General features: G+C 47.7%; 1 protein-coding gene across 1 annotated transcript in view; it reads left to right on the top strand.

The window, feature by feature from the left end:
• The window catches only part of plcg2 (phospholipase C, gamma 2), a 55995-nt gene that overhangs the window by 8727 nt on the left and 25630 nt on the right, over window positions 1–21638 (top strand). The window contains exons 2-9 of the mRNA XM_079268811.1: window positions 629–820; window positions 10524–10673; window positions 14527–14620; window positions 14700–14747; window positions 15056–15140; window positions 15268–15348; window positions 15449–15492; window positions 15606–15678. Coding sequence (XP_079124937.1) covers window positions 637–820; window positions 10524–10673; window positions 14527–14620; window positions 14700–14747; window positions 15056–15140; window positions 15268–15348; window positions 15449–15492; window positions 15606–15678 — 759 coding nt within the window. The 5' untranslated portion in view covers window positions 629–636. The remainder of the gene's footprint in view (window positions 1–628; window positions 821–10523; window positions 10674–14526; window positions 14621–14699; window positions 14748–15055; window positions 15141–15267; window positions 15349–15448; window positions 15493–15605; window positions 15679–21638) is intronic.

Here is a 21638-nt window from a genome sequence, read left to right as displayed (position 1 = left end):
CTCGACCTGCGTATGCGCGAGACAGAAGATATCCAGCGTTAATCAAGTACACTGATATACAAGTGCATATCAAGTGGGCATTTGGGAGGCAGAAAGTGTCTTGATGGAAGATGCTTTTTAAGTTGCATTATGGGTAAATATAGGATGTTGGTGTTTCGGAGCTCGAGCCATACATTGAAAATAGTGATTTTCTTTGAAACTATAACCCATGCTTCAACAATCCTTGAAAAACTCTTTCTTCCAAGAAGGGTTCTTCCGATGAAACGGGTTCTTGATTGAACATTTCATGGAACACCCTTGAAAAAACCTTGCTTAAAAACAGGTTTCTTCAGAAGCAAATGAACCTGAGAATAAAAGTTTAACTGGGAGAAACATGAAGCGGTCAGTAAGAGTCAAAAATACAAAAATACTCCCGGTTGTTGGTGACTGGTGTTACAGAGCGATGCTTATTTTGTAGACCTACAGAATCCAGCTTGCAGAGTACACAACAACAGCCAAGTTTATGTCATTTAGTTACTCACAGAATTACCATTAATTAGCAACAGTTGATATGTTGTTTGACGTTTCCTCCATCAGCCTTTTACACTGTGAATGAGTGTTTCCTTGTGTCTCTCCCGTCCTGTCTCAGCTGCAGAGATGGCTCGTTCGGGGCAGCAGGGCGAGATGACGGAGTACAAGAAGATGCTGATCAAACGGGACATGGAGATGGGCGTGGTCATGACAGTGTTCCGGCAGAAGGCGGAGCGGCTCACCGTGCAGGTCATCATGGAGACCCGGCAGGTGGCGTGGACACGTACCGCAGACAAAACTGATGGTGTCCGTGAGTATATTAACAATGAAAAATCATCATCATCATCTCCTTGGTTTAATGGAGCATTTTTCAAAACACAGTAACAATATCTCTTCACTATTAAGGGAAGATACACATTTACATTTAAGTGTTTATTTTACTACTTTGTCGATTTGTGTCTGTAGATTTCTCCTAAATTCACCAATAGTTACCATTAGATAATACCTCATTGGTATATTTGAACATAACATTTCAGATCCAGTTCCTGAAAATGTATGCAAATTAGTGGACATTTAAAGAAGATAATGCATAATTTCTATATCTTAACATACAATTTCAGAATACTTGTAACAATAAATAATAATTGTCTTACTGTAAGTAATCACTTGGGGATGTTTCATGGATGATATCTATTAGGCCTGTACTTTCCACCCTATACACCTGGGTTGTCTCTCCTTAAAGCCATTGGGCTATACGTTTCAGAAGCATACAATTTCAGAAACTAGGGCCCCGTGCCACGTACGTGTCTAACTTAGTTAGCCGGATACTTTTCAGGATATGATGACGTAGATCAGGCTTTTCGGTTCCACGAAGCAAGTTCGGCAAAATCACCATGGCAACACATCCAAAAGCTTGAACCTGCTCCAGCGCAGGCTCAGTGAAGGTAGCTGGATAAGGTGGTCACTCCCCCGGAAAAAATGACAGCTCCTGTCATATACAGTAGTCTAATGCGCTTGCGCATATACTGGGGGTTATACGGGAGTTCCGGAAATGCATGTAAAGTGAGACACACGGTGATCCTTTAAACCAGCTGAGCAAACTAAGAAGCCTCTGTTGCATTAATGTGCAGCTCCCTTCCTCAGAGATCCACTGATGAAGGAGGATATTAGTTGGATGAGCGTTTTATAGGGAGAGAGTTCTTCCACATCGCCAAGATCCGTTATCACATCATGATGACTTCCTATACGAGCACTATCGATTCTGCCGACAATAAATCATTTATTTGCAGACCTTCTCGAGCCATACATTGAACACCACACGCCCAGCCGAGCACTGACTGTCCCACAGACTGGATGCAGCCTTGTGCTGTTCTGCGAGTGGTACATTGTAGTACAGTGTCGGCGATGCGGAGAACATGGGGAAAGCCGCTGCATGCCTTGCTGTTCGTAAAGTTCATTTGGCGCTTAATAAACTTATGGATGTGTTCATTACATCACCATGGCACATATTATATTGACTCACCATTCTGAATTGTGTGTGTGCTTAGTGTTTACTTGCTCCCATGTCCTCTTGATGGCTGGGTTGCATACATGAGGTTAAAGCACTCATAATGATATGACAGTGTTATTAGTACACCAGCACATCATTACTGTAGAACATGATAAAGGTGGACTCATGATAAGAATAGAGAGAATCACACACTATTTCTCGCAGCGGTGGCGGTGTTCGATTTCGCCGTGATTATGGTCTTGAAATCCTCATATGCGTTCATGATCATCTCCTGCTCGTCAGCGGAGGAGAAAGAGGCTCTTTCTTTGACTTTATTTGACATTGTACTGTTAGAAAATCATGGTTTCGGTGATCGACGCTTCCCCCTTTTGACGTAGGACGGGCACGCGCAATTATGCTGATCCTGATCGTCTGGTTCAAATTAACGAGACAGTTTGAGAGCGGATTAGCATTGGAGAAACCGACATAGCCTGACATCAATCATCTCGTTAATGTAGGCTGGCTAATAGGACATTTGATCGACTTTGCAGAACCACTTACGTGGCACAGGGCCCTGGTAAAAGCAGACTTTCATTTTTAAATTCTTTTTTAAATTTACATTTAATATTCACTAACTCATTACAGGCAGATATGGGCAAAGATACATAAAAATGTATTTTGATACAAAATACAAAATACCCCTCAAATAAATGTATCAAAATAAAACACAAAATACTGGTGCCAGAAATTTAACAGAATACATACATGTATGTATTTAAAATATAGGAAATACGTTTTTCTGGATTCTCATAATTTGGTATAGCAGAGCATTCAGGTTTGGGCTATATAATATAATATAATTATATATATTGGAGATAAATCTTAGCTGAATTTCAGGAGCAGGGCCACACCTCCACGGGGCCACTTCCGGCCACACCCTACAAATACCCACGGCCACTATAGCTCGGCCTGCCACGCCTTTCGCACCAAACCGTAAACGCCACGCAGAAAAACAAAAGAAAGAAAGAGGAAATCCCTCACCTCGCCAGCATGTACAGCATGTACAGCATGTACCTGCTACCAGTTCGCCTCCCCAGCCGCCACTCGCACATCCCGGGGACGCACTCCACCGCGGCAGGGCTTTCAGACGCCATCGATTGCCTCCAAGATCGCCCAGGCAGCCCAACGCAGCCAAACCCGCCGACCAGCCACATCCATCGACCGGAATCCCTCCCTCCGGTCAATCTGCCAATACGGGGACCCAGACCGACCGTCATCTTCCAGCGAACCAAGTCGCACCCCGGCAAGCCTCCGTAGCAGACGGAGATCCGCTACCCCCGAACGCAGGCAACAGACGCGGAAGTCTTCCCCCTCCTCCGCTCGCTCCAGAGCAAGCCTCCGTAGCAGACGGAGATCCGCTACCCCGGAACGCAGGCGACAGATGCGGAAGTCCCCCCCCTCCTCCTTCGCTCGCTCTACACACAGCGCTCGGGAACGAACCTCCGACAGCTCAGCTTCCGTCGACTCCAGCTTCCCAGTACGCCGTGCTCAAAGCTGCCGCCACGGCGCTCGCGCCCCGACCGGATCCCCCATCGGAACAGAACCGCCCAGGATCGCCGCCTGGACCGTAGCGCACCTGCTAACAGCGCTGCAGGAGAAGGGGATTCCACACAATCGGCGCGACAAGAAAGCGAAACTGCTCCAACTCCTCTCAGCCGCCATGACACCTCGCCACGCAGCGACCTACTCTCCAGCAAAAACACACCGGCGCGCCGTCAGTGACGCAACCACGCACCACCAAGCCCCGCCCCGCCGGCCTCAACGTTCCAGGTTGCCAGGTTCACGGCGTCCCCCTCCACCATCCCAAGCAAACCCCCCTTTTCATAGCAGCTCCGGAATGCCAACTCTCCCTTCCTCCCTACTTCCGCAGGATCCTACTGCACCTTCCAGCTTGGATCCTTCTGCCTGTACTTTCACTATCCCCTCCCACCACACTTCCTCTGCCCCCTACCCTGGCACCGGTTTGCCAGGGTCCCTCTCCTCTGTCCCTCCCCCCTATCCCACCTTCCCTACCACGCATGCCTTTCCCACCACGCAGATTCCTGGCAACGGGTTGCCAGGTTCCCTCCCCTCCATCCCCCCCCCTATCCCACTTTCCCTACCACGCATGCCTTTCCCACCACGCAGGTTCCTGGCACCGGGTTGCCAGGTTCCCTCTCCTCAGTCCCTCCCCCCTATCCCCCTTTTCCCACCACGCAGTTTCCTGGCACCGGGATGCCAGTTCCCACTTTCTCCTTTCCTACTCTCCAACTAGCCCATCCTCTTCCTCTCGGCACCACGCTGCCCCCCCTCCCCTTTCCTGCAAACCAGCTGCCATACGGCCCCGCTGCCGGTCTAGGGACGTTAGGCCCCCTCCTCCCTTTCCCCCAGTACCAACAACTCATCCCCCAGTACCAACAACACACCCAGCAGTTCTCCTTGGCATCAGCGATCCCTCCCCCCTCCATACCAGCCCAAAAACCTTCTCCCGCCGCCGCAAACCTCCGCCAACAAATCATCACAGGTAAATACATCGACCTGGCACAACTCATTCCCCCCCCCCTCCACCAACACGCTGCACCCAGGGTGATCGACAGCCACGACAGCCTCATCATCATGCACTGCCCCAGGGTCTGACAGGAAAGGCCGACCGGTCATGCTTCAAGGGGGCAGAACCATCTGCAACAATTTCAACAAGTCCGGCTGCAACATGTCCCAGTGCAGATACCTCCATACCTGCTCCTTCTGCGGCGGCAGCCATTCCCACCCAGCGTGCCCCCACAACCCGACAAAATTATGACTATGCACATCCGTATCAACCCCCATCAACATCCGCGCGCTAAAACAGACCCTCGCAAACCATCCAGAGCCACGCTTCATCAACTTCCTCATCTCGGGCCTCCTAGAAGGCTTCCATCCGGGGACCATCTCCCCGCCTTCAGTCCCCTTTCAGTGTAATAACCTACAGTCCGCCCTAAGGGAACCCGACACCGTCGACGCCTTACTGGCCACAGAGGTAAGGGCGGGATTCATGACCGGGCCATTCCCACAACCACCGTCTTCAAATTTCCGCATCAGCCCGATTGGCATAGCAACCAGGAAGTACTCGGGCAAAAAACGTCTAATCATCGACCTGTCAGCCCCCCACGGCATCCCCATTCCGAGCATCAACAGCTTAATCCCCAGCGAACACTTCTCCCTGAAATACGCCACCATTAATACGCCACCATTTCCCTCACGAAACTCGCCGGCAGAGGCGCCTGGCTCGCCAAAACCGACGTAGCGAACGCCTTCAAAATCCTCCCATCCACCCGGACTTCTGGCACCTCTTCGGCGTTCGCTGGAAGGACGCATACTACTTCGCCGTGAGACTCACCTTTGGCTGTAAAAGTAGCCCCAAACTATTCGACTCGCTATCAGAGGCCCTCTGCTGGATCCTCACTAACGACCATAAAATCCCCCACCTGGTCCACATGCTCGACGACTTCCTAGTCATATCGCTCCAGTCAGCACCTCCAGCCCACGGCCTTTCGACTATTACATCAGTCTTCGCCCAGCTCGGCGTCCCTCTCTCCAAAGGGAAGACAGAAGGGCCTTCACACACCTTGGAGTTCCTCGGGACCACCCTCGACACCGCCCAGTTCCAAGCTTCCTTGCCGGCAGAGAAACTGCACCGCATCATACTCCTCCAAAACGTCCTCCTTACTCCCTCCTGCACCAAACGGCAACTGCTCTCCCTCTTGGGACACCTGAACTTCACCTTGCGCATCATCCCCCAAGGCCGCTCCTTCATCTCGCACTTGCTCTCCCTCGCATCATCCACACCCTCACTCAACGGTCTAGTCCCCATGGACAAACCCTCCAGAGCAGAGATGCAGATGTGGCAGCATCTCCTGTCCAACTGGAACGGCATCACCTTCTTCAATGACGACCACCTCTCCAACCCGGAAGACATCCAGCTCTTCACCAACGCAGCCCCTTCCGCCGGGTTTGGGGGGTACCATGGCAGACGATGGTTCTCAGCCAAGTGGACCATCGAATTCCGCAACTTCCTCCAAAACCCCCTCCGTCCATCTTCAGCGGTCCACGAACTATATCCAGTAGTCATCGCCGCCCTCCTGTGGGGGCACGTGTGGTCGAAAAGATCCATACTCGTCCACTCCGACAACATCGCCGTAGTTGACGTAATTAACAAAGGCAGGTCGAACTCTCCCGCGCTCATGCCCTTCTTACGTCGCCTCACGTGGCTGTCGGTCACCCATCGATTCATTCTCAGAGCTAAACACGTCCCCGGCCACCACAACTCCGTCGCTGACTCCCTGTCTCACTTTTCTTTCCAGACCTTCAGGACCTTAGCGCCAGATGCGGAGGAGGACCCAACCCCGGTCCCACCATTTTCCGACACGATATACATAATCTGAAACCAACCATCACCGAGCTCGTCTCCCTGTCTCAACAAGCCATCATCTCCAGCCTAGCCCCCAGCACCCTTTCCACCTACTGGACAGCCTGGAATGCCTTTCGCGCCTTCCACACAGCGTTCCACCTCCCATTCCCATCCTTCGACGTAGCCTCCCTATGCAGCTTCACCTACCATGCCCACTCGACCCTCCGCATCAATATAACCACCATCAAGGTCTACCTCAGCGGCATCAACTTCTTCGCCAAACTGCTCACCGGCTCCCCCACAACATTCCCCCAGTTGTCCTTAGTCATCAAAGGTTTCCAGCGCCGCGCACCTCCATCGACACCGCGCGGCCTTCCGCTGACCTCCGACCTCGTGTCCCGCTGCATCGCCACCCTCCGCTCTGACCGCCTGCCCCTCCACCCGGCACGTACCCTAGAAGCCATGTTCCTACTCGCCTTCTTCGGCTTCCTACGCTGCTCCGAGTTCACGTCCTCTTCAGCCCAGTTCAACCCTAGCCTCCACCCTTGCATAGCCGACCTCTATCCCGTCTCCGAAGACTGCCTAGCCTTCCTGCTCAAACGGAGCAAAACGAACCAGAGTAGTAACCCAGTCCCCGTACTATATTTCAAACTCAACTCGCACCTGAGCCCCTACGAACCCCTCATGCACTACCTACAAACCAGGAAAACACAGCAAACCGCTCCCCACGAACCACTGTTCACCACAGAGACAGGCCGCATCGCCGACCGATCCTGGTTCCTTTCGCACTTCAGGGGAATCCTAACCATCTCCGGGATCAATCCAGACTCCTTCTCCAGCCACTCCTTCCGTGTAGGAGCCGCCACCACCGCGTCGAGCAGAGGAGTCCCAGACCACCTCATCAAAGCACTGGGCCGCTGGTCCTCCCACGCCTACCAACTCTATACTCGCCACAGCGCCACCGACATGCGCAACGGGCAGGCAGCGCTGCTTCCGTAGGCGGGCTTATTGGGGGTCTGCAAGGCCCGGGAGCCGCAGTGGACCCTCAACCTAGCCTTTCCCCAAACCGCTTCACCCAGGCTACCCTCCACCAACTATCCCTAAAACACTCCGACCGACCAAGTCGCCGGCCGAGGTGGGGCCCTAAGCTAGTGAATTGGAGATAAATCTTAGGTGAATTTCAGGAGCAGGGCCACACCTCCACGGGGCCACTTCCGGCCACACCCTACAAATACCCACGGCCACTATAGCTCGGCCTGCCACGCCTTTCGCACCCCACTCTCCCTCCCTCGCTTTAAACCACTCCCCGAAGGTCATCTTCCTCCACATCTTCCTCCACAGTAACCACTATCCCATGGACCGGGGGGGTCTGCAAGGCCCGGGAGCCGCAGTGGACCCTCAACCTAGCCTTTCCCCAAACCGCTTCACCCAGGCTACCCTCCACCAACTATCCCTAAAACACTCCGACCGACCAAGTCGCCGGCCGAGGTGGGGCCCTAAGCTAGTGAAATGTACACAAAGCTCTGGTGAACCCCACTAACAGGAAGAACAGTCACAGAATGTCAGTGTAACTAAGCACATCTGTGCTTGTTGATGGTCCTTCTTGAACATCATCTTGCTGAGACATGTTGTCCACCTGGCCAACTGTAAAATGTATGAAATAATAAAACTAAGAATACTTTCATAATATGCCTTTTAAATAATATAAATTGGATATTTAATGTTTCTTTAACAAATGGACATCTACTGTCATGGCCTGGCTAACTGTGAACTATATTATCTGCCAGTAATTGATATGGCATTATGACATTCACATTGAGAAGATACAGCATAACTCAGTGGCGGGCCGTCAGGGCCTTCAAGGCCTTCTCTGCTGGCCTAAACAGAATCACAAAGTTATATATATTTTATAATTGAATAATGTTTCATAAATACACTACATGTATTAAAATGTATAAAATATTCAATATCCAATCAGATCTCACCTCTGTGTCTCTAGGTAAGAAGAGAGGCCCGAGGCCTGCAGACTCACAAGTGAATCCATGTGCAGTTTAAGTGAATGGGGACGATATTGTTGATTGTCATAGTGTTCAACCAATCAGATCTTTAGTTTGACATGTTGGGCGTATGCTTTGACGTGTCAGAGCCTGCTAGCTGGCCTACAAGTACGTCAGCATTACGTGCAGCTCAGTTTCCATGTGCAGCTCTGCAGCGAGGTGCAGAGTGTGCTGTGATTGGTCAGTGGGTGAGCATGTGACTATCGTGAAAGAAACTTAACAGCAGAGGCATGTCGGGTAGTGAATCACATCACGTGATGCAGCTCAGCCAATCGAATATGGGCATTCTGACCCGAGTGAGATGTACCACACACCATGACACAGGGGGCTGAGACGAGGAAAGACATTGCAGAGCAGTATGTTCTATGTTCGAGTTGTGAAAGTAAAATCCTAAAACAATTTCTGTGGGTCTCGGCTTGTCATTAAGGAATGATGGTGGGTCCCACAGCCAGACCATCTGAGAACCACTGTCCTACATGAGCGCAGAAAACATTATAATTTCCTCAATTTAAACTTCTGCATTTTCCAAGTGCTCTAGTATTATTCAAACGTATTGTAAGCCTCACACCGAGCGGGTTAATACGAAGACGTATATGGTTACATCCTTAAAAACGAATAGCTGTGGCGCCATCATGTGGTTATAAGGTGGTATTTCAGCTGCAGGACAGCAGTGAAGGCCCAGGCATACAATGCACGGCCCGCCACTGGCATAACTTGTAATACAGTGCAAGATTAGATGGTCAGACGTCTCTTGATAAGGTTATCATGAACATACAAGCTCCCAATCTCCCTCTTCCTATAGCTAGCTACTCGACTGATAACTTAACTTGCTAAACACTGGCTATGCACTAGCCTAGACAGCATGCTAGCGTCATCAGCATGTTAGCATCGAGCTTGATATTATAACCATCACCATGTTTAAACAATAGGCTATGTAGCCAGAATCAGACATCAATTATACATCAAGCTAGTTGACATCTGTCACACTCAGATAAAATATTTAACTTGACAGACAATCGTTGAACTGGAAGATCTGAAGACTGAACTCGTGAACTGTTTTTTGATTCGTGGAGAAAGTATTTTGAGTATTTTAAATACAAAATTACTCCACTCTAAAGTATTTTGTTACAAATTACGTTCAATTTTTATCGGCCCTATCAAATACAAATTACAAAATACTCAAAAGTAATTGAAATACGTATTTCAAACACAAGAAATCGAAATACTGCCCATCTCTGATTACAGGTACACTGAATTAATCCTATCTACTGAAATTATAGTTTACATGCTATTACACAGTTCAACCTGTAGATGACGGCTTGGGGTTCGTCGTCGTGGTTTGGTTTAAGAGAGAGGAAGCTATAACATTCTATACGCTAATGTGTGTTGCTAATTGTTGTCAGGTGGGTAAACTTAAAACTTGGTAAATAAATGTTATAAAATGCAAATGGTTTATTTGATGAACAACTTGAGTAAAACTGGTTTAATGAGAAATACAGTAAACGCTGTTATTTTTTATTCTAATTCCCGACTCGTTTTAGCATGCTAGTTTGTAGCCTAGCTTGCGGTGCGAGCAAATTTATTAGCCAGGTGGCTTTTTAGTTTAGACTTGTACTTGAGCTCTGATACCTTTTGTTGGTATTTACTCTGTGTTAAGGGATAAGTGAATGTGTCTCGTTTTGAACTAAATTTTGAGTTAACTGAGAGTTTTCAGTACAATATAAAATCATTACAGAAATTGATATTACATTCATAAAAATATCAAGGTAATTTTGGTTACCGTTACATATAAACCAGGTAACTTAGTTATGTGTTGAAGGATATTTGTTGAATGAATCACATTTCTAATGCAGACTGTGAACCCGGGATAAGTTACAGGGGAAGTGTATTGCATTCTAAAATGAGCATAAAAACTGACTTTCCGCAATCCTTTTAAATGTTTAACAGCAGGTTAAATCGTTTTTGGTGCTCTCAAGCTGTGACATTCGTCCCCAGCAGAGATGATGACTTACGCCAGAAATATGCGTGTGCTGTGTTTCAGTGGACCTGTTTGAGATCAGAGAGGTTCGTCCAGGGAGGAACTCCAAGGACTTTGAGCGCTTTAAAGATGGGAAGGACAAACACGATGAAAACACCTGCTTCACAATCTTCTACGGCTCACTGTTTGTTCTCAACACCCTCAGTCTGGGAGGTGAGATCTTTATTTATTTGTTCTAATTACTTTTGATCAAAAGTGGATTTCTGTAGTATTCTGTTGGACCGCTGTTTGTGTCCTGTGACAAACCCAGTGGCGGGCCGTGTATTTTATACCTGGGCCTTCGGTTCTGTCCTACTACAGTTCAACCACCTCCTAATAACCTCATTATGACGCCGGCATGACGGATGCATGACGGACAATGCATATCGTCAAAATCAATGATTAACACAATGACATGAACAAACTCACAAGAACCAGTCACATATATTTATATGACAACAAAGGAGGGAGAATAACATAAAACCCAAATAACACGATTCAACAGGCCTCTGCACATTCCAGCTGGCTAAAACATGCATTCCGCCACATACTCAAGGGCATCATTTAAATATGTTTCACATCAGAGGGAACAATATTAACCATATCATTAAAACGACATGATAGAAAAATTAGCACAGTAGTAACGCTACTGCAGATGTAAAAACAAAAGCAATTCACTTACCAAAACTGCTGTTCACTAATTAAAGACAAAGTCCATCCTCCTTTCTTTTTCATAAATCGGTGAGGTTCAGTTCCAGCAAGAGGTCCTTCTCGATTCATGGACGCCAGTGATGACAGTCAAGGCTCCCCAGTTGTATTTCTTGAATACGTTTTAATGCGTTTGAGGGGTGAAAATGGCCGCTCGACAGAGGCAGTAGATATTGGGATTGTCACCACCAAACATGGCAAAATGCTAAAAATGTAATGTCACGTAAAAACTTCTTGCATGTCTTTAAACTTGAACTCTTATTACTACAAAGTTCTGCTAGCTAGTTTCACAACAGTCACGCTAGCCCACTGCCCACTAACCAAAAGTAAACATGGAGTTATTTGAACTTATATATGTTGTAGCATGAACGGATCCTGCCCCGGGAAAGCGGGACAAGCTAACACGGTGGTCACTCCGTCGGTTGTCCGACCTGCGTGGGTTAGGTTCCTCACGGAGGTGTTGGAACAATACCTTCGACCTTTTATCTCACCCCGTAGCTGAGTGGTTAGGATTTCGGAATTATTGTCTTTCTAAGAGTCTTGTACGGCTACGCCCTAGGCGCTCTCAGTAGGATGTAACCCTAACACCCAGTATGAATCGTTATGTACATCGTCTATACTTTACTATTGCCTATTGTGAACTTCTAACACTGCCAAGTCTTCACCCAGGGAACTTACTTTAAGCTCCTCTAGTAGATTCAGTCGTCACATCTGTATCACACGGTTAACGGACAGGGGAAGAGGGTTAAATTCTTCTAAAGAACCAGAGTCTTTTGTTTGGTTTCAGCCACTTACAAATGGTAAGGCTGTGGTTTTATTAAAGTTTTGTCACAACAATCACATACAACAATTTCAATTCAATGAAACAGTTTCAGTGCTACAAAAGCTAATGCTGACAATCCTACTGTTAACAGGCTCTCAGTCAGCTCTCGCTGTGAGTTTCTTTTTCTTTTTTTCATGCTGTCTTCTGATAGCAGAAATGTCTTCTAGTCACCCCTAAGGGCGTAAGACCTTTGAGCCTATTCCTCTTGTTAAAGAAGTATAATCCAGACCCTACGCTGCTCTGCTCTGCTGTCTCTTCTTATGCTGGTCTGGGGCTGATACCTTCCCTATTTCATGCGTCACTCACACATGAGTCCTCCTGTTTCTAGGTCTGCAACAGAATGTAACTGGTTTGATCCTGTTTTGAACAGGAAGGATTATATAAGTTTTGAGTGACTATTTTATATAAAGCGTCTAAGCAGTTTATATGTTTAATTACTTATATTATGAAATAAAACAGGTTATATGTTTAATCACTTCTATCGTGAAATAAAACAATTTATATGTTTAATGGTCATACTTTTAAATCAAACAGGTTACAGGTTGTAATAGTTGTACTTTTATGCTTTCATACTTTTCTACGATCTTCTTACAATGTTAACTTACTTACTACTTTGGGGCTGCTGTGGAAAAATGGCGGTGCAAGATGGCGAACTCCGTGGAAGATGAACCGCTCCCTTTCTAGATTTAAATGGCTTTTTCTAAGCTAAGGACATAACGATTATTAGTTTCAGGTGATTATACTCTGATTAAAACATAGTTATGAATATTGTATTCAATATCTGCTAATAAACCCGCCTAAATGTCATACACTGTTACGTTAACTTACATCATGTACGTAATTCTAGGTTAACTTGCGTACTATGACAAACCCATGATCTTTCCTGAAACCTAACGAAGTAGTATTGTTGTCTAAAGTCTAAACCTAACCATACTGCAAATGTTAAGGAACATTAACCACATGTTTAAAACTGCAACTGTTTAGGTATGAGGACGGTGGTGGCGCTAATTTCGGAAATGCTCCAGTAGGTTGTATTAGAGAGTAGGAACAAACGACCTCTGTGGTCGCAAGGGTTTGCAAGATGAGCAAGTCAACAACATTTTGGTAATCAGGTTTGGTAAAATGTACATTACGATATATGTTGGTTTCTTGTAATTAGAAAGATTAGAAAGATATGTGCACCGTTTTTCTACATAATGTAAGACTGAATGGGCCAGAAGATATCAAATAGTGTAATCACAAAAGAACGGAAATATTTTATCCACCTACAGTGTGTCAGTATACTCATTCCTATTATAGATTTCATTTGGATTATTTCTACATTTTAACTGTAACAAATGATGTAAAAATTGTTTGAAAAAAGCAACATGTTATAATACTGCAATAGATGATTACATTTTATTGCACAATAATTCTGGCACCTTTCTGAAACACCGTAAAACACGGCTAGGTTTGATCCAGACCAGGGGCAGAACAGAAGATAAACGTATTAGTTCAACTTTAACTTCAAGCTTACAAATCTCAGAGAAAATTGTGCACAATGATTCGCAGTTTCTCAATATTTTTTTAATCATTATATCAGGTCTCATTACTCTCAATTGACTCTTTGCTAAGCCCCGCCCCCTGCTGCTACTCTGTCAAGCTGTCATAGCTACCATGGAGCCCACAATGTCACTAACTGCACTCCCTGAAGAAATATTATAGGTCTTTATTCACTGTTACAATCATTAAAATGCTAAAGCAGCATGTGTGTGCATTAAGTATGCTTTCAGTAGCTACTGTAGCATAGAAGTGCTAACGCTAGTTAATGAAGTGCAAACAAACTACTAATGTTCTCGCCCCAGGTCTTTACCACAGACTGTATATTAGAAGTGGACGTAGTCATTGTGACATCTTTCGTTTGTGGACTGTCGTTATGAAGCCTCCAGTTTGGCGATTTTGCTGTCTCCATCTTTGATTACGGCCGTCGCCATGTTGTCTTTTGATAAACGGAAGTTACCATATCTGGAATGCGGAGGAGTGACACCGTATAGGCTCTGGTAGCGGCAGCGCCCTGTCAATCACAGTAAGCCCGCCCGCCCCCATACCCTGCTTTATGGCCTATTTGACTCTAAATGGACCATAATGTACTAAATGAACATCATGCTGCATTGAAGAAGACTTGAAACTGGAGATTGAGACCATAAAGTCATGTTTACAATGTTTACTGAGGTAATACATCAAGAGAGAAGTAGAGTCATTTTCTCATAGACTTCTATACAACCAGAGGAGTCGCCCCATTGGCTTCACTCGGCAGAACCAGAGTTTGCCATCTGGTTTTTACGTAGAAATGTAACATTTTAGAAATGTATATCTCCTTCCAACCTCTCTGGCCAACGAGTTCCACTATTACACAACGTTTAACCATGACTAGCTCCAAATCCACCGAAACGTATTTCCTAAACAGCGGATCAGATACGTAGTACAGTAATACTTTCTGTTTTGCTAATTTTCCAGCTGATTCTGTTGAGGAGGCACAGAAATGGCTGATAGGACTAGAGTTGCTGAGGCAGGAGACACTGGAAGCTCCGACTCCGGTTCTTATCGAGAGGTAGACTAACACACACATTCACACAGCTACTAGTGATAAAGACACACCTCATAATTGATCCCTTTGTGTTTTCTTCCAGTTGGCTGAGGAAGCAGATGTATTCTGTCAATCAGACCAAAACACACAGGTATGTATGATCTGGTTACTCATACATGACTAGCTCTGTACATGCATGCTAAAGATCAATATTGTGTCTTATGACTGGTATGATATAACAAAATTCTCAATGGTAAAAAGTGTGTTTTCTAAATTATTCGATTCCATAGGACCATGTTGCATTGCACGGCTGCTGATCACATTCTTTGTCTTAACTGCTGAAAACTGCTGAAAATTTTTTTCAAAATATTTTACACACAATAACATATTGAATGCATGTTTATGATCATGGGGCTCGATGCACACATGATGCACATTTCATGTTTGTGTCCTCCCCAGTATCTCCATGAAAGAGCTGAAGGTTCTACTAGCTTCCATCAACTACAAGCCCCCCAGCTCTCGTTCCCTCAAAGACAAATTCCTGGTACTCTTGTCTTCTTCTCTTCATGTCATGTCCTCGTCAACCAGAGGACTATTAGTCTATTCTAGAATGCAAAATATTCCAACTATCTTTCTCAGTCAGGGCTTTGCTTTTTGTTCTGCTTTCACAGGAAGTGGGAGGAAAGAAAGACCGCCTGGACTTTGTGCAGTTTCATAAGTTTTACAACCTTATAATGTTTGAACAGAATGAGGTGAGTCTGTATTGAATCACATTGGACTAAATATATACTGTATATATTATTGCACATGAGTTATTCCAGCATTTTCATTCATATTATATTTTAAACTCAGATCCTGGATGAGTTCAAAAAGGAATCGTGTGCCTTTATTTTGGGGTGAGCTCCTTTTTTCCCCTCATCTTTGCTAACACTGATGAAAATGAAAAGCGTGTAAAGATAGTGTGTATTTTGTCAGCAGGACTGTGTGTTTGCTCTTCTTCATTATACAGTAACTCAGATAAACCAGATGCCTCAGCAGTTCTGCTCCATGACTTCCAACGATTCCTCATCTACCAGCAAAAGGTAAAATAAGCTACAGTGAATGATTAGTACACCGGAAAAAAGAGATGGTGTTTTTTTGTATCTGCCAATTGGAGAGAAAATAGTTGACTGATGGGTATATGCATGCACTTCATGCAGTAACCTGTATGAGTACTAGTCATTCATTTCAAACATTGTGCTCCTGATGCCGTTATATAACAGCAATGCTATAAGAATTACCGTCCTGTTTTCTTTGCAAACTTGTCGGCCTGTAAAACCCTTTGAGATGACACAGTGATTTGAGGCTTTAGCGAGCTAAGATATCTGCCTCGGCAGCGGTGACCAGAAGGCTAAAGTATTAGCAACATTTTCTCTCCATCCCTGAAACGCTCCACCAATATTGTCAGACTCTCTTTTTGATAAGCCCGTCATCCTTTTTGGGGTTGCTTTGCAGCATTGGCAGCTGTTACCAATGGTGGAATAGCAACTTTTCTGACGTTGTTTTAGGCTTTCACCCTTGTGCGTACGGGCATCTGCATTGGTAGAACAGCCAATAGGAACATCCTCCTTCTGAAATCACCTGTGATTGGCCAAAGTCAAGATTTTCTAAAGCCTGAAAACAGAGCCAAGAGGAATTCTAGATCAGTCTCAAACCACTTGAATTACAATATGCTAAAAGGTTATTACGGAAATCTTGCCCAATGATATCAAAAACATATCGCCTACCCCAGCGTCAACCTAAAAGATTTAAGAAATGAGCAAATATCCAATTTCTGAAAACCCCAAGTGTAACAGCTTTAAAACTAGGGTCAGAATATAAAGGCTAGATTTGGCATTGTTAAATATGCTGCGAACAATAAGACAAACTTCTGTTTAATTAATGAAAATTATTCGACGTTCAGTTTTTGCCATTACCACAACAGTCTTTTAGGACTAGCATACCAAAGTCAATGGGCTTTATAGGCAACATAAAAAGGTAATGAGATGTCATGGTGGTAAATAATAGTCCACAGTGTATAGGAATAATAAATTACGACCCAGAATTGACCCCTGAGGTACTCCGAATATATTTTTGTCCAATGACTAGACATGATTGAGAACCAGTTTCGGTTGATGCCAGAAATTCTGACCACAAACGTCTGAGTCCCATACAAACTAGTTCAAATTGTCGTTATCATTTGGCTAATGGTTTGATCGAATGGTGCATTTGTCACTTTCGATTTTTTTCAAGTTCAATTGTCCTTACATGGCCTATGTAATACATTTACCACTGCCATCACCTTTGGTGCCAAATTCGAAGTAAATCATCCACAAACTACATCCCACGTCAACTGTAATGCTTGGTTTTATTCATGACTAGTTATCATAGTAGAACCGGTTCCTGTTATCATTCACAGCGAAGGAAACGAAAGTTACGGACGTAACTACGGTTCTATGAATCCTGGATGACCGCCAGAGGCAGTGCTTAACACTGGATGTATCCCGTCTCGCGCATGCGCAGGTCGAATATTTATATCAACAAAGTCACGTGTGACCTCGGATGACCACCGTCATCTATAAGTTCCGGTGTCATCCTGAGCTCAGTCCTATGGAATCTTCTCGCGAGTTCACGGGATTCCGAGTGACCAAGAACTCTGGCGGTCATCCAGGATTCATAGAACCGTAGTTACGTCCGTAACTTTCGTTCTATTTCATCCTTACTGACCGCCAGAGGCAGTGCTTAACACTGGATGACTTATACCAAAAGAGTCACGAGGAAGCACAGTAACTACCCCTTATAGCTCCGGCAGAGAAAATTGGCCAAGAACCCTCCCCAGTGGGTGAGGGCCGGCAACGTTAACTCTGTAGTGTTTGGTGAATGTGCTCGGCGATGCCCATGAGGCCGCCGCACATGTATCCCCCACAGGCACACCACTCAGGCTTGCCCTCGGTGTGGAGACACTCTTGGTAGTGACCCTTCACCCCGGATGGCCGAGCGCAGCCGCTCGCCTTGTATGTATCGGCAATGGCCTCCACTATCCAGTGGGACAGGTGCCGTTTTTCCTTTTCCCTTAAAAAGGAGCACAGCCCTTCTTAGGCTCACCATAACTGACTATGCAGGCGGTGGCTGCCATATAAGCTCTGAGGGCCCACACTGGGCACAGCAGCCTTGGCCTCTCCTCTCCCGATGGGGGAGGGGGGGGGGGGGGTCAACTTTGCCAGCTGGATAGGCCGGTTTATATGTGACCGTATCCACCCCCTTGGGAGAAACACTGCCTTAGGCCAGAAAGTGACACCCAAGCCATCTGAGTTCCACCTCAGACATGATTCTTCCACTGATAGGGCATGCAGCTCGCCCCCACATTGAGCTGAATTGACAGCAAGGAGAAAACCGTCTTGCTGATAGCCATCTAGGCTCCGCCTGTGCCAGGGGTTCAAAAGGACAAGCATAAGCTGTCCAGTACCAAGGGTAGGTCCCATGCAGGGGAGACCGGCCCTTATCCAGGAGAGACTGTAGAAACTCAGTACAGCAGGCACGGGGCGCTGTACTGGGACCTTGTTCTGAGCCGCACACTAGTCGGAGAACAGCTTCCACCTGTTTCTTGTACTGCAGGCAGGTAGACCGCGCACTGGCATTCAGAATAGTCCGTCAGACTGGTTCTATGCAGCCACTCAGCATCCGGTCGGGCCCTCCCGTGACCCCTAATTGAAGGCGGCAGGGATTGGAATGCCAAATCCGACCCTCTAGTTGCGACAGGAGATCCCTCCTGTCGGGGAAGAACTCTGACAAGCTTACAGCAAAAGCAGAGGGAATGGTGGAAAGGCATAAAGAAGATCCTCTGGCCACGTGTGAGCCAGAGCATCTTGACCCAGAGGGCTGGTCCTCCGTCAGGGAGACCCAGTGGGGGCAGTGGGTCGACACGTCTGGCTGCAGCCGCCACTCTCCCGGTGGAGGCTTGTAACGGAACAGGAAAACCACAACCTTGTTCCATTCTCCTGGTGGGTACATTGCCCACAGGCTGGTCAGGCGAGGGGCCTCCCAAGTCAGAAGGCCACGGTGATCCCCGTAGCAACTTCTGCAGATCTGGTGCCCCATCGATAGTTCATGGGAAATCACAGCAGAGGTGCTGTCCACCGGACAAGCACATGCTTTCCCTTCAACATGGAAGGAAGTGCTCGAGCGCTAGCTCTAGAACCTGGACCTGCGGTCTTTCAGCAGACAACTGCCCCCAGGCTGTCCCGTTCTGTCCCCCTGCACCCGCCTTGAGAGGCAGGTAACTGTTGTGACAATCTCCTGGTGGAATGGAACCGAGCCCCTGGGGCTCGGTTCCTGGGACACTGTTCGCCAGATATGCACTCCCTCCATGGGGATAGTGAATAGATGAATAGACACTGTTTCGATAATATTATTGCCCTGTATCTGTGCCACTTGGCATCCAAGTGAAGGCTGTTCAGCCATCCGCACTGGGGCGACAGACAGGCCCTCATAGGGCCACCCTAATGAAGGTTATGCTCTGAGAAGGGCTCAGGTAGCTCCTCTCCATGTTCACCTTGAGGCCTACCGGGCCACGTGAGAGAAGGCGAGCAGTGTCCTGTGGCGCCTGACGCCGGGACGGCGCCTAGGTCAGCCAGTCGTCTAAGTACGGCAGTATGTTCACGCCCTGCGATTGCAGGGGGAAAGGACAGCAGTAACACACTGTGGACACCCATGGGGAGATGGGAGAGTCCGAATGGAAGCACCCAGGACTGAAAGTTGTGGTGACGCACCATGGGAACAGGCGTCGATAGACGTGCACCACTCTCCCTTGGAAATCCGCTGATGGGAGAAAGAACCCTGACAGCCGGCCTGGAGACATCTCCTGGCACCCCTGCCGGGGGGGGACGGGGACGTAAGTAGGGTTGTATAGGTAGCGGTCCGGCCTCTCAGCAGGACGCCGAGGCCTGTTGCGCTACTAGGGTAAGCTGGAGGCTGAGAAACGGCCTTGTGGGCCAAAAATGGGACCCCTAGGTCTGGGGGTGCAGGCATGTCCCTGCAAAGACCAGAGAACTGCTGCCAGGTCTGGCTAGCTCTAACAGTCCGCTGAAGCGCCTGTACAGCAGCTGACTCGAACAGCTCACCAGGCTCCACTGGGACAGTATGGAGGGTCCTCCTACATGTCTCAGATAGGGGTGACTGCGCCAGCCAAACCTGGCGGCGAGTCTGAACCAGGGTGGACATCATCCATCCACGTTCCCTCGATATGAGCGCAAACGCCTGCAATGAAGCATCACTGAGCAGAAGCGTCGAAGTAGCCCGCTGCAGAGAATCTGCGAGGGAAAGCATGAGGTGGGAGAGGGAGTTGTCGATACGGTGCACAGCGCTGCTGTGTCCTAAGCCCTGGATAGCAGGTCATCTTTGACCCGACATTGGGTCGAGGGCACCTGGCATCGGGCCTCAGAGTCTCCTCAGGGGAAACTGATGGACGCCATAGTCGTCGAACTGGCTGGCATACGTGCAAGGCCAGATTTGCCACCTCCTGCATGGTCTGATGTAAGGCGGGAGAGAGCCCTGGTGTCTCCACCATGCACGCAACTCCCTCAGATATTCCTCGGAGGGAGGAACAGAAAAGGTGGTGAGGGCGGGAAGGTGCCTGAAGAAGGCACTCACAGGTGGATGTTCCAGCTGCTGTGTATGCCCGGCGTGCAAGCGCCATACCAATGACCAGGGTAGGTTGGTCTGGATTCAGCTGCCCTGACAGGGGGAGGTAGACCTCCCGCATCAGGTGTTCCACTTCGGCCAGCCTAGCAGACCTTACTGCTCAAGGCGTGATGCCGCAGGTCCTGCCTGGGTTCTCCCTGCTAGGGCAAGAGGTCAGGGCCGTCCTCCGGCTGAAGAGGAGCTATACAGGTCCTACAGCCGGGAGAGTTGAACATGGCCGCGATTCTGGTGGAACCCTTGTCCCACTAGTTTATGCGGAATTCCCAATCAGTCCGAGCGAGAGCGCTCTGCTGAAGGTTGAGAGAACAGGCAGGGGGCAGTCAGTGGCGAGTGATCCTTCGGACACTCTTCCCTTAGCCAGCCGCTGCGGATATTGGTGACCCACCAGTTAGCCTGAGCGAGAGCACTCTGCAACTGCGGAAACAGGTCAGGCAAAGTCCTTATAGTGAGAGGGGCGAGGACACTCTCTAAGCCCACTCTCTTCACTAAGATAGTTGCTGCAGATATTAGTGTCCCCCCAGTTAGCTTGAGCGAGAGCACTCTGTTACCGTAAAAACGGACAAAACAGACCACAGTCCGTACAGTGAGAGGGGAGCGAGGACACTCTTCACTAAGATAGTTGCTGCCGATATTGGTGTCCCACCAGTTAGCTTGAGCGAGAGCACTCTGCCACTGTGGAAACAGGTCAGGCAAAGTCCTTATAGTGAGAGGGGCGAGGACACTCTTCACTAAACTAGTTGCTGCCGATATTGGTGTCCCACCAGTTAGCTTGAGCGAGAGCACTCTGCTACTGTGAAAAACGGACAAAAAGAACACAGTCCTTACAGTGAGAGGGGAGCGAGGACACTCTTCACTAAGACAGCTGCTGCAGATATTGGTGTCCCACCAGTTAGCTTGAGCGAGAGCACTCTGCTACTGTGAAAACGGACAAAAAAACCCACAGTCCTTACAGTGCGAGGACACTCTCCACTTGGACAGGCGCTGTAACTCTTGGTGTGCTACCAGTTAGCCTGAGCGAGGGCACTCTGCTAACTGATATCCGCTACCGATATGTCCATAATGTTTACAACACTCAATGGACACACCGAGTATTAGCTTCTAGTTAGCCGGAGCGAACTCGACAGCCGTAATGCGTCAAAACCATCCATGGGCCCAACCTCAATGCTGATTTAGTACAACTAGCATTCACCGAGTTAGCCTGAGCGAGCACCTTCCGCTAACTGTGATCGTTGTAATGCTACAAAGTTGATGGCCACAGCCCCAGTACCAGCTTTGTTTATCTAGTTTCCCACTGAGTTAACCTGAGCGAGGACGCTCTGTTAAC

Source organism: Melanostigma gelatinosum (assembly GCF_949748355.1).
Source record: "Melanostigma gelatinosum genome assembly, chromosome: 1".
NCBI lineage: Eukaryota > Metazoa > Chordata > Actinopteri > Perciformes > Zoarcidae > Melanostigma > Melanostigma gelatinosum.
Note: the sequence above shows the minus strand (reverse complement) of the source record. Positions and strands in the feature narration are given on the sequence as shown.